At 34.4% G+C, this 13,986-nt stretch overlaps 1 protein-coding gene across 2 annotated transcripts; it reads right to left on the bottom strand.

The window, feature by feature from the left end:
- Window positions 1-220: 220 nt before the first annotated feature.
- Window positions 221-12,032, bottom strand: LOC140837360 (uncharacterized). 2 transcript variants are annotated; one of them, XM_073203498.1, is made up of 4 exons: window positions 11,656-12,032; window positions 11,499-11,580; window positions 1,312-1,470; window positions 221-735 (listed from the first exon to the last, which is right to left on the bottom strand). In XM_073203498.1, exons 1-4 carry the CDS (start codon window positions 11,848-11,850, stop codon window positions 683-685), a joined length of 489 nt encoding a protein of 162 aa, XP_073059599.1. In that variant the 5' UTR covers window positions 11,851-12,032; the 3' UTR covers window positions 221-682. The 2 variants fall into 2 exon arrangements, with proteins under 2 accessions (XP_073059599.1, XP_073059598.1); XM_073203497.1 differs by having other exon boundaries at window positions 221-756; window positions 11,656-12,029.
- Window positions 12,033-13,986: the final 1,954 nt, after the last annotated feature.

Genomic DNA, 13,986 nt, shown 5'->3' with positions numbered 1-13,986 from the left:
ACTAATTCACTCGATAAATAATAACCACTTTAAAAGTCTGGGGAATGGTTGTTCAATGCATCTTGCATGATTATACATATAAAGAAAATGTCATAATAGCATAAAATCGTAAAATATTATTAAAATAAATAATTTTTATATAAAAAGCAATAGACAACAAGTCATAGGTTGGCTCACTGACACATACTTTAAAAAAGTCCATTAGTTTTTCAAAACCAAGTTTCACCAGAAAATTATTTTAACAAAACCGAAAAAAATAATTAAAATTGCACTCTTGATCAACATAATAGAATACACGGAGTTTTTGCACATCAAGATTTTCTAACCTGATAGTTTGTGATTCATAGTCCATACATCATATTAGAAACAATATTTTGTGTATCAAGATTTTTCAACCTGCGACTACTCTTGGCCCTGATTTCGCATTATAAACTGCTTTTCTCATGAGTTCGAGCTCATGGAAGCTCCCTAGATATAACATTTATACTTTCGCTATGGTTGATAGATAAAGCATCCTTGTGGTACAAATACATGATCTTCTATCATATGAGTATCTGCATAGGTAAAAACCTAATGAAACACAAGAAGATGGACGTAAGCCGAGATCCGACTACAGGAACCGCACAATATCCTAGTATGTTGCCTACTTATAATTACAAGGTGAGTAAATATTTACTGCATCTCATTTCTCGCTATAGAGGCCATCTCTAAGATTCTCCAGCACAACTTTCTTACCTGTCAGGTATTCCACCAGTCCTTCCATAAATGGAAAAAGATAGAGTTGAAGTTAGTAAATACTCCACAAACATGAAATTGAGATTCAAAAAATGGACTATTTTTCGCATCCACGACAACTAGGGTGTGATTAAACCAAGATCAAAATTGATTTGGTACACGAGTTGACATGGATTTTGGTTTCAATCTAAGCTGAACCAAAAACCAAAACCTAGGCAAATCACAATGTTTTCAAATGCAAAATTATGATATGGATTACCCACACAATCCATTTTAAGTCATTCTAAAAAAATAGTTAAACATTAAAAGTGATCCAGAGAATCGAAAAACTGCTGGAGAATCGGAAATAATCATGTTTAAAGATTGGAGTATCGACTTCAAAATCTTAACCACGAAGTATATTTCTTCTCTTCAATGAAGCAAAAATACAGAACTTATTACAAGTAAATAATTCTTGAAAAGGGCTGACATATTCTTAAATAAATCTTCTCTAATGAAACCTACTTTTAAAATTTATGGTTGCGACTGATGAGAATAAGAACTATATTTTAGAATATTATGTCAAGAGAAATTTACCTTGGCAATAGTCTCGGCAATCATGAAACCCAATCTTTAGCTCAGTCTCCCATCTTTCATTAAATACGAGGGCTCCGTCTATAGCATCTACTCTTGAGAATCCAACAAACCAGCATTTTCTCTTCGGAGGTTTCCCAATATTTCTTACTTGTATAACTCCTACCAAAGATTAATTTTGACATATTAGGCACAAGCAATAACATGCAAGTACAATAAATAAAGGAATGCTACACCCTTTTCATTTCGTTTCGACAAAATAAGATTGAAACAGGAGGCACACCTCCGATTCTGGTAGGCAATTTATGATATCATTATCAGAAAAATATCAGCAAGGAAAATAAAGCATAGAAACTAGCAGCGAGAGAGAATTCAGATTTATACATCAGTGAACGAGAGAGAATTATTGTTGTGCCAACATCATTTTTCAACTTTAGCAATGAAGATAGCCATACATGAGAACGATGTTCTATTACAATCACTTATTCAGTTAATTGCTAGATCATTTATTAAAGTAGACGTCCAACGAGCCAATTCGTGGCTTGATTTTATTTAATTTTATATAAAAACAATATTTATTTTAATAATATTTTATAATTTTATCCAATCACGACATTTACTTTATCTATATATCCTTACAATTTGCATAGATATTTGAAAATATTATAAGTACCATGAGTTCCACTAGTCCAGTGGATCGTGAAATTTATTAAGAAGTGTATTATATATTCTAAATAAGTTCCTACTCGATTCAGCTGTCTAAAACAAGAATAAAGGTTGCTCGAGTTTGAAGCTAGCATCTATGATGAAAATCTCACGTATCATTGGTAAGGGCATGGAGATGTCCATTCATAGAAATTAGTGATCATTTGATGAGGCACTGAACAATCATTTCTCGGACATTCCAAGTGGTTATCACTTATCGAGTGGATTAGTCCACGGTTATGGTTATACATTTAGACCTGAGACAACATGGAGGTTCTGCATCGTGGCATGCATTTTGATATATTTACTGACTTCATTGAAGATCATTAAATGCAGAGGTTGGGTGTAGTTTCGAAATATGCAGGGATCAATACATTGTAAACGGGGATTTGCCGCTCACTAGCAGGTGAAAACATCTTATTTGATCTGATGAGGTAATAGTACAAGGAATCCCAATGTATTATGTAAATTTAATATAAATATTAGATTTAGTGAGATATAAAGCTTAGAATATGGTGGGCCCATATGCTCGGGAGTTTTAAAGATCGTCACCATATATACTACTTGTTATCATGATTAAAATTTTCTGAGTCATTAGACACATTAGGTGTGACCGATGCAGGTGAACATGATTTTGATGGAAGACTTGATAGTTGAACTAGTTGGACTGAAGGTGTACATAACCCGAAGACCGTCGCTAATTTTCCGCAATTAGGTTTATGGTTTAAGATTACTTTAAAGATTTTTATGATGTTTTGACTTTTGAGTGGTTTTGAGAGATTTAAGAGTTTATGCTTTATTTTGAAAAATACCAGTTTGATATATGGTTGACGATTTACGATTTCATGTTTTGAATTGCGTTTTTTTGGGATTTTCAAATAATAGGTTGGTTGGTATTTAAATAGCAAAATATTTATATATGTGTATAATGTTTTGGCCGAAAGTATGGATGGAAAAAAAATTTCTAGAATATTTTAAAGAAAAAAGAGTAGTCGACGTTTCAAGACATAAGTTCCTAGAGATCCAAAAGGATCTCAAAGCCACCTAAGAGGATGATCTTACTTCTTGAAAAGACCAAGATGAGATCATTCCTAGATGTGATCCAAGAAACTTCAAGGAAGCATTATCAAATACTGATTCATCAAATGTTTTGAAGCTATGGAGTCTCAGATAAGCTTCATGTATTCGAACCAAGTATATTCCTTAGTAGATCCATTTGAGGAATTGTTTCTATAGGATGCAAATAGATTTACAAAAGAAAGCTTGGGACGGATTGGAAGGTAATGACAAACAAAGCAAGATTGATACCAAAAAGATATACCCAAACATAAGGTATAGACTATGAGGAAACATTTTTCTCCATTAATGATGTTATAGTTCATTAGGATATTGCTAAACATATCAGCATTGTATGAATATGAAATATGGCAGATGGATGTGAAGACAACATTCCTTAATGGTGAAATTAAGGAAGAGATTTAAATGCTCAACCTGAAGAATTCACATCGGTAAGAATTGAGCATAAATATGAAAAATTCAGAGATCCATCTACCGTCTCAAACATATATCAAGGAGTATGAAACCTAAGATTTGAAAAAACAATCAAAGAGTTTGAATTTGTTAAAAATCCTTATGAACCGTGTGTATACAAGAAAATTAGTGGGAGTGGACTTACATTCTTAGTACATTATGTTAATGAATCATTAAGAATGATGTAGAGATGTTGAAATCAATTAAAGAATGATTACCTATAAATTCTACATGAAGGATATGAGTGAAGCATGCTATGTATTAGGAATACATATACATAGAGAAAGAAGATGCTAGGCTCACCCAATTTTGAGAAGATTTTCTATGGAGAAGTCCAAGCATCCTATGTATTAGGAATACATATGTATAGAGACAGAAACAATGACTCGCATTTCATATGTATCTGCTGTTATATATGGTATGACACATAATCAACCTGATACTCTCTTTTCACCGAGTGTTGCAAGCAGATATCAATCGAATTCAACTCCGTTACATGGGAAAGCAGTGAATGATATCATTATTTGCTTGAAAATGACTAAGAATTTGTTCATGTGTAAGGATTAAAATTGGAAGTCTACACTGATTTTAGCTTCCAATCAGATGTGAATGGTTAAAAATCAAAATTTGGATTTGAATTCAAGCTCAATAGTGGTGTTGTCTGTAGAAAAATTCCAAGAAAGACACAACAACGGATTGAACCACTGAGGCCGAATACATAGCTGCATCAGCTGTGGCGAATGAAGATGTTTAGACGAGGAATTTTGTTTAAAAGGTAAGCATCAGTCATCAAGGAGTTGATCCAATCCCGATCTATAACGACAACGTCGGTGCCTTGCGCAAGCAAAGGAGTCGAGGTCGCATCAACCATCCAAACATATACTGAGAAATTTCCATATAATCTAGGAGATTGTGGGAACAAGAGACATATATGTAGAGAGAGTCGCCTGTGGAGATAATGTTGTTGATCCATTAACGATAAGGACCATTGTTTGAGAATCATAGTGAAGCAATGGGTGTGAGATCTATAGGTAGTTGAATATAGGGTAAGTGGAGATTGTTAGAGAAGGTACCCAGTGAGACAACTTATGACTTGAACTTTATTGATTCTTATTTAAAACAATCTTTATTTTATTAATATTTTATAGTTTTATATAATTATGGCATTTACTTTATCCGTATACATTTGCAAGATGCATAGATAAATTATTTGAATAACTATAAGTACCATTAGGTCCACGAGTCTAGTGGATAATGAACTCATTAAGAAGTGTAATGTATATTCTAAATATGTTCTTAGTCGATTCAGGCGCTTAAAACTAGGATAAAGGTCACTAGCTTTAGACTGTATTTGTCATTAAAACGTCACGTTTCATTCGTAAGGGCATGAAGATGTCCATTCATACAGATGGTAATCATTTGAAGAGGCATTGAACAACTCTCCCTCGCACATTCCAAGTAGTTATCATTTATCGAATGGATTAGTATGTTTTTATGTTTGTACATCATTTGTCAATAGACCCGAGGCAATATGGAGGGTCTGCGTATTAATACATTATAAACCGTTTACTGACTCAATTGACGATCATTAGATAGCGAGGTTGGGTGTTGTTTTGAAATACATAAGAGACAATACATTGTAGTAGGGGATTCGTCGCTCACTTACTGGTGAAGATATCCTATGTGATCTGATTAATTAATAGTACAAAGAATCTCTGGCCAAATTAAAACAGTACACAAATCTAGATATACCAATGGTTGCATATTCGATCGGGATATAAGAATTGAAGGGACAGTACTATACGCGCTAACCATAACTTACTAGTTCTTGCATGCACTATCAGTGATACCTAAGGGATCTTGAGGCGATTCTACTAGACACTCTTACCATGATCCAATGGGTGCTATCAGACTTGAGTTCTGACGTTCTTGATCAAGGGATTGATGAAAGAATTAGGCTGATTAGCGTAAGACGGAATAAGAACAAATGTTGCTTTGAATCACATGAAGTTGTGTACCCACGACTATTTGTATCCCAGAAATATTTAAGATCACACAAGTATTGGATTATGTGTTCCTGTTAAGATAGTTAAATTCAAAGAGTTGAATTTGGCGACTGTAATTCGATGAAGATCAAACAAATTGCTTATAAAACAGTTTATAAGTAGATTCCATTATTGGAAGTTGTTGAATCAAGCTTCACTGCTAATTAACTGAGAAGAGTGTAACTGTATCTTTCAATGAGAGAGTTCACAAAACTGACAAATGAAAAAATGGATCAGTGGAAAAATTTGACCTTCAAAATTCAGTGCATTCAATCTTCGAATATGATTACAATGAGTTCACAATTATTATCAAGTGAATTTAGAATATACTAATTAAATAATAAATTAGTAGTGATGACTCTTAAGTATAAAATTCTCATGAAATATTAAAGTAAAGTCTAAAATTACTTAATTAATAAATAATTAATTAATTAAATAAATAATGGTTATTTAATTCTATATATGTGTATATAATATATATCCATAGTTGTCAAAAGCGCGAGGTGCAAAAAAGCGCTCAAGTGTCTTGGGGCTTCAAGCGCAAAACGAAGCGCACGCTTTACGGAAAAAAAGCGCAATAAACAAAATATTATCAAAAAAATCAAAAAATAAAGAGTCTTTGAAAATATGATAGATGAAATATCAAATGTCATTATAATCGTCATCTTCATCTTCCAAATCTACGTCACGCCACAATTTGTAATTTTAAAGAACACAATTTGTAATTTAAACAAAAATTCCTAAAAAATTAGGGTTTAGACCTTTAGTGGTTTACCAACTGTAGCAAATGAGAAGGGGCGGCGGCGGCGGAGGAGGGGGGGCGGCGGCGGGGCGGAGGAGCGGCGGCGGCGACGTCAGAGGCAGAAAAGAATCACGCACAAATGCAACAGTGGACTTCAGCAGAGGCAGACAACGTAACTAAGGATAGGGATTTTCATATAAATGGGCTGGGCTTACCTTTGGAGCTGGACTTGGGCTTAATTTTGACTTGGAAAAAATTTAAAAAACAAAATTGGGCTGAAACGCAATAGGATCGCTTAAGATTTCTCAGGCCAAGCGCACTGAAGCGTGCGCTTGGTCCACCTGCTGCGCTTCTGGACAATCCGAAGCGCAGACAGGTCGCCTCACCTCACTTCGCGCTTAAGCGAGCGAGGCGAGCGCTTTTCACAACTATGTATATATCATCAAGTATTATCAAGTGTTGATTACGTATAGTATTTTCAAGACTGGAAAATACTATATGAGAGTTTTAAAATAATGAAAATATAGAACCCTGATTTTAAGAGAATTCTGAAAAGATTGAGAGATGTTTATTAAATACATATTGTCAAGAGTTGATAATATACCATTAATCAACAACACAAAAGGGAAAAACCGTAATTTTTCTCGCTTCCTCACAAAAGAAGAAAAATCTCGTCCACATTGATTCTTGATTTGACCATGTTGATTAAAAATACAATTTGGTTGGCCACGTTAATTAAAAAGAGGTGTGGTGCAAGAAAAATTTGGTCGTTCATCACTTCGGCTACATATGATCGCATTTCTAGTGCCATCTATAAAGCGAACACTATATTCAATCGTGACACTAAATCAGAGAATTGAAAAAAAATGTTTGATTAGTTGATTGTTCGAAGAGAAATACAAGAAAGACAAGAAAGACTATTTCAGCTTAAAATTCGGAATAGTTTGGCGTTTCATGTTTGGAACACATAGGTAATATTCCAAATATCATATGGTTGGGATCTGAATCATCCGACGTCTAAGAAAATTTTGATTGTCAAATTAAATTTATTTAAACAATTTAAACTTTCGCTGCGTCTTGGATGCGAGAAAACGGTGCCATCAACAGTGGTATCAGAGCCAAATTTCTCAATCGTATGATTTATGTTGCTTATTGTTTAAATCATGTTGGACAAATCGTTTTCTAACCACTTAAGAAATAAGACACATCACAGGCCCTGCAAACTTTTCGAAACAAAGAAAACTCTGTTCTTAACATGAGCCAATAGGTGCAATCAGACTTGTGTTCTGACATTTTTGATCAAGAGGTTGATGAAAAAATGGCTAATAACTGTGATTCTGTATAAGAACAAATGTTATTCTGAACCACATGAATTTGTGAACCCACGACTAGTTGTATTCCTGAACAATTGAAGTTCAAATAAGTATTGGATTCTCTGTTCCCGTTGAGATATTCTAATTCAAGTACTTATATTTGGCAATTGTAGTTTGATAGAGATCAAAAAAATTACTTATAAAGGAGTTTATAAGTGGATTGAATTTATTAAAAGTTATGGAATTTAGATTAATTGCTAATTAAATAAGGAGATTAAAACTGCCTATTTTAATGAAGGGGTTCACAAAACTGCCAGCCACCGTACACCAACAAAAAGAAGGGGAAGAAGATGTTTTATTTTTATTACATTCAAAATATTTTCTTTAACCTTTTCGGAAGTATAATTTTGGAATAATTTCATGTATACTCGCTTAAGAAACACATACCACAAAGAAAAATAATGACACAGTTTCAGCTATCAATATTTCACACACATGGGATTGATCTTAGTTCATTAACTTGTTAGAGTAGATGCCCTACATACCAACGGTTGGCGAGAGAATTTATTGACTCAAGTGTAATAAACAATCTTTATTTTAATATAATTTAACTGTTTATGGTCTTGTTTTACTTTATTTGTATACTCATGCTATGAGCATAGATAAAGTCCTTGATTATACTTTAATACAAATAAATCGTAATTTGATGATGAAACTCATTTGTAAACACTGTATAATCTAAATTCGTTCCTAGTCGCTTCAGCCGCCTAAAACATGGATAAAGGTCGCTTGAGCTCGAGACTAGCATATGTGATGTTGTGTACCGTGTTTCTTGGTAGGGGCATAGAGATATCCAAACATGCAGATGGGTAGTCATATGATGATTATACCGAACTACCCTCCTTCGGACTTTCCAAGTGGTCATTATTCATCGAGAGGATAAGTCTGTGGTTATGATTGTAGACCATTAGTCCTTATGACCCAGAACAACACTGATGCTCTATATGCTAGGGCTGTGCTTTGACTCGTTTACCGATTCAAGGAGAGTCATCAGGTGGCGAGATTAGGTACAGTTGCGACACATGTAGGAGCCAGTGCATTGTAGTCGGGAATTTACCGCTCACCTACGGCTGTCGATATCCTATGTGATCTGATGAAATAATAGTGCATGGAATCTCTGGACAGAGTATGAGATGTACGTTAGAGAAGGACTTCTCCAACTGTACATGCGATGTCACTATTTATTCTCAAATATGTGTCACATAGTTATCGAATTATTATGCAACCCTCGATCAACCAATGGTTGCAAATTCGATCGGGATATATGAGTTGAAGGGTTAATCATAGTCGACTGATTCTTGCAGACACTATTAGTGATACCTAGGGAATCATGGGGCGATGCTACTAGACGCTCTTACCATGATTCGATTGGTTTAATCAGAAAATAGTTTTTGACATTCTCATGATCAAATGTTGGTGCATAGAATGGGGCAAATTAGGGTAAGCCCAAATAAAATATTATGTCCTGAATCACAAATAATTGTAAATCCACGGCTAGCTGTATCCCTGAACCATTGAGAGTCACACAAGCACTGGTTTACTTGTTCCCGTTGAGATAATAAATTCAATGAGTTGAATTTATAAGAAATAAGTTTGATATGATCATCGATAAGCTTATAAATAAAGTTTATAAAAGCTTATAGAAATTTTGAGAGAATGACTGCTAAAACAGTCAAAGGGGATGCACCCACCTTATTTAGACATTGGTGATCTCGAAATGAAAATGTGCATGATAATAACAAACAAGTTGAAAATTGTCACATCGATGATATTGGATCGAAGATCAGGATTATGATGAGATTAATATGATGGGAGCATGGATCATAGGCTTGTAAGAGTATAAGCCCATCATGCTAATTTATTAAAGTTCAAATGGGCTTTAATAAGTAAATTATATTTTAATTGAGTTAAAATATAGCCCATTAAGTTTTTATAAAATATGGTATTAATTTATGCAATATAAAAATATTCATGATACCATAATTTAAAAAACATGCACACAAAGAAAATCATATTGCATGATTATCGCTGTGCTAATTTTGAGAGTCAAAAATTTATTGAAATCTAATTACTTAATTAATGTGATTAATTAAGGAAATGACCATTAGTTGAAATAATAAAATATGTATTGCCTTGCCTTGGTTGAGATGGGTTAAGGACCGAATCTTTAGAAAATGGAGAAAGTATCCAAAAATTCCATCAACCGAGATTTGCAAACATAAGAGTTGCATTTAGAATCCTTAATTAACTTGATTAGTAAGATTAATTAAGAAAATAAGGAATTAGAAATAAGAATAAGATTTTGATTCTTATTATGCAAGAGACATCCGAAAGTTTCTGAATAGATTCAGAATTTTCGACTCTTCCCTAAGGATTAGTGTGCTGCTCTCAAAAACTCTCAATTGTATTGAGTCGATTTCTTCTTCGTGTTCTATCTCTACGCAAAAATATCTTCTAACTTTCTAGTGCAAATGAAAATTATTCATTAAGGCTGCGTTTGGTTGGCCGGATTAGGTAGGATAGATTATTTTATCACTCTTTATCCTGCATTTGGTATGATTTTTATTTAACCAGCTCAATCCCTCCTATAAATGATTAGGTTGTATTACGTGTGATTAAATAATAGCTCCTTCCGTAGGATTATTAATCCTTCCTCTATCCCTACTCTCTTTCCAGTTTTACCCTTCTTCTTGCACCGCTATTGAACCACCTCGACTGCCGGACCGCCGCCGCCCTCGTCGGACCGCCGCCGCACCGCCGGACCTTCGCGGGACCGCCGTCGCCGGACATTCGTCGGACCGCCACCGCACAGACGTCGCCGGACCTTTGTCGGACCGCAATCGCCGTCGCGAGACCGCCGACTCACCGCCGTCGCCGGACCACCGCCGGAGTGGAAGAACAAAAAAAAGAGGAAGGACAATTTTGTCCTTTCATCAAAAATTTCAAAATTATCCTACACTTAAAAATTTTACCAAACATACTACCATATATTACATTTTTACGACAATCATTTTTTGTATCATTTACATACTAATCATTAGTTTATTTTATCCTGCAACCAAACGCAACCTAAAGGTATATACTGAACATCCTTTGTATGTTTATTTTATTAAAACCATACGAGTGTTCAAACAAATATTTTGATTGTCAATATAAAAAATAAAAATTTTTAAAACTTCCGCTGCGTTTGGGCATGAGAAAACCGAAATCCAACATAACTTTCATAAAGGGACGTAGGTGCAAATGCAATTAAGATTCATGCATCATTAGTGATCGCAAATTTATATTCAATATTTGGAGCATCGAATAAAAAATTTGGAATTTTTCATAATTATTAGAGTAAACAACTTGCGCCAGATTCACAAGGAAAAAACGGGTTTAGCTGTCAAATTTATGTTCATATTTTCCTGATTACATAATTTGCATTCTGAAAGCCTTCAAAATCACTAGACTTGCCAAGTTCGAAAGATCACATTCAAGGACTAACTAAAGGCGATGCATGTACTTATTTAGAGCGAATCAAGGGCTCAACATTAACCTTCACATATAGATAATTCTTAAAACTTTTTTATTTGAATGTTATTTTGTTCATCACACGTTTAGGCCACAAAATTCTAGCTTGATACGCTTATGCGTGTGTATCAAATAATAAATCATCCACTTCATGAAAATCAATCAGTTTATGCGTTGCTTATTCCCTTAAAAAGCCCAAAGATAAAATCGAAACCAGAAATAGAATAAAAACAATCAAGCAATGCATGAACAAAAAAAAAAAAATTGAGATCAGAGGCTCACCAGGAACTTTACTACCGGATAATGCTGCAAGAGCCACTAATATATTTTCAGGATCCTCTGGCTGAAAATCATAAACCAAAGCCTACAAAACAACAAATAGCTAAGTTAAAATTATGATTACGTGAATAAGATAAGGAAATTGATAAATAATAAGTACCTGATTTGTGGCAGAGGGTTTAATGATAACCACGAAATGCTTCAAATCCCTGAAATTGAGAGAGTACACAGCCGACATGAGCAATTGGCCTGGGCCTTTCATCGCTCTCAGCGGCACGGCTGCTACGTACACTTCATCTCCGCCGCCGCTGCGACCGATTATCGATCCTCTACATGAGAAAGTGGTCGAGGCCATAGCCAATTATTTATTATGTTCAAAAACCACAAAAGACAATTTTGAAATTCGAGGTCCTTATATTCTGGAAAACTACAAGTGTCTGGTGGCTGTCCTCCACCTACGTAGCTTGTCCGAGTTATTTGTCGTTAGCGAGACAGAGGCGAGGTTAAAACTCAATCGGAGCTTTATTTGACTGCATTCGAGTTGAGAAGAGTAGTTCTACCCTTCACTCTGTAAAGTTTCGAGGTTGCTAACAATATATTATTATTATTATTAATTATTATTATTATTATTATTTTATTAATAATCATATAATATAAAATTTAAACATGTTCGTGTTAAAAGAATACTTTTTGCCTCATTACGGTAAGCAGTTAAATTTTGCAAAGAAACCCAATTTAAATAAGTCCAAAAATTGTGACCAACTCTGAAGAGCCGAAATTAGCTCGACCAGTTGAGATTATAACCCAGTTGTGAACAATTAACAAGAGCCAGCACTAACTTGCACGTTCAAAAGTGGTGGGGAAGTGGGGAATTCAGCAACTGGGAAGTGAGGAAGATGCCTCACGTATCGTAGAAGGAAAAGGAATCGACAGAAGAAAACAAACAACTCAACTATCAAACACTTGCAAACACCCTGTAATTTTAGTCGATCTAGTTCTATATATTTTCATATTTTTATTCTATTTTAAAGCAAAAATTTGTGTGAGACGGTCTCACGGATCGTAATTTAAGAGACAGATCTCTTATTTGGGTTATATATGAAAAATATCACTTTTTATGCTAAGAGTATTACTTTTTATTGTGAATATCGGTAGGGTTGACTCGTCTCACAGATAAAGATTCGTGAGACCGTCTCACAAGAGATCTAATGTGGGGACCCGGACGCTAATCATCTTCTTAATTGTCATTGGGACTACTGTAATCAATTAACATAAACAGGGTTTAAAATTTTTTTAAAATGCGGAAGGTAATGGAATTATTCTAATATACAAACCAGTATAATAATACAAATCCTGTACAACATGTATCTAGTTCAACACCAAGGTTCAATTACTAAAATCAAGTAATGAGACCTATCTATATCCAAGTCCGGAATCACCACTCTAATCTCGATATTTCTTCACCTCTGTGACCCTGAACCTGTCCCACCTGTTGCCATGCACACATACAGACAAGACAACAGTCGGATAACTCCGGTGAGATACAAATATCCCAGTATAAACAATGTATCAATGCAATCATATAAAATATATATAAAATCATAAACAATCATTAAAACATGTATCCAATCTGACTACATGAATCAATATGAATCTGTATTTAAGTCAATGACTTGTTATTTTATCTCAACTTATTTCTACTCTAGGGATCCCGATCTAATTTATACTTTGGTATTCTGTATCGAATGTCTACAATAGAAGTCGATCTACATCTAAGCTCATCGATACACCGTAAGTCTAGAGTCTCAGCGGTTCTGACAAAGACTCGGCGGTTCTGCCCTAGCTAGGCTGATCTGCCCTAAACTCGGACTCTTGCTCTGCTATGATTTAATAGAACAAACATATCAATCTGATAATTTTCAAATATCAATGCAATGAAATAAAGTATGTGATTTAGGGAAACTCAAGTCAAACCTAACTCGAGTTGTGTAATCCCGAATCAACATTTATTTATACCTTTCGTTATGTCGCTCTGATACAATCGAAGTCTCAACTCAAAGTCTGTCAATGTTCAATCTGTCAATGACAATATCAATATTCTGTATCAATATTCTATTTAAATCAAGACATCTCTGTCTTATTAAATTATGACGGTACAACCGCATAATTCTGCGATACCGTTAATACCATATCAGTATATACCAATTCTAATAACTTATAATCAACCACCGTGCAAATCTGATCTCAATCTTAATCAATTACATTCTGAAAATCATAACAATTCCATATGATATCTGTTTCTTAATCTGACTTCGATTCTATGATGTTTAACATGTCAATAACATCATATATGAATCCCATTCAATTCTGACAACATCATAATTTCAAGACATATCAAAATTTAACAAAACTTACGTCCAGTTGAAGCCTGCGTCGATAGGAATACAGTACCGAAGTCGGATTCAAAATCGGACGGACGGATCGAAATATA

Source organism: Primulina eburnea, chromosome 7, assembly GCF_022965805.1.
Source record: "Primulina eburnea isolate SZY01 chromosome 7, ASM2296580v1, whole genome shotgun sequence".
Classification (NCBI taxonomy): domain Eukaryota; kingdom Viridiplantae; phylum Streptophyta; class Magnoliopsida; order Lamiales; family Gesneriaceae; genus Primulina; species Primulina eburnea.
The sequence above is the reverse complement of the archived record's forward strand: the minus strand, read 5'-3'. Positions and strand labels throughout refer to the sequence as shown.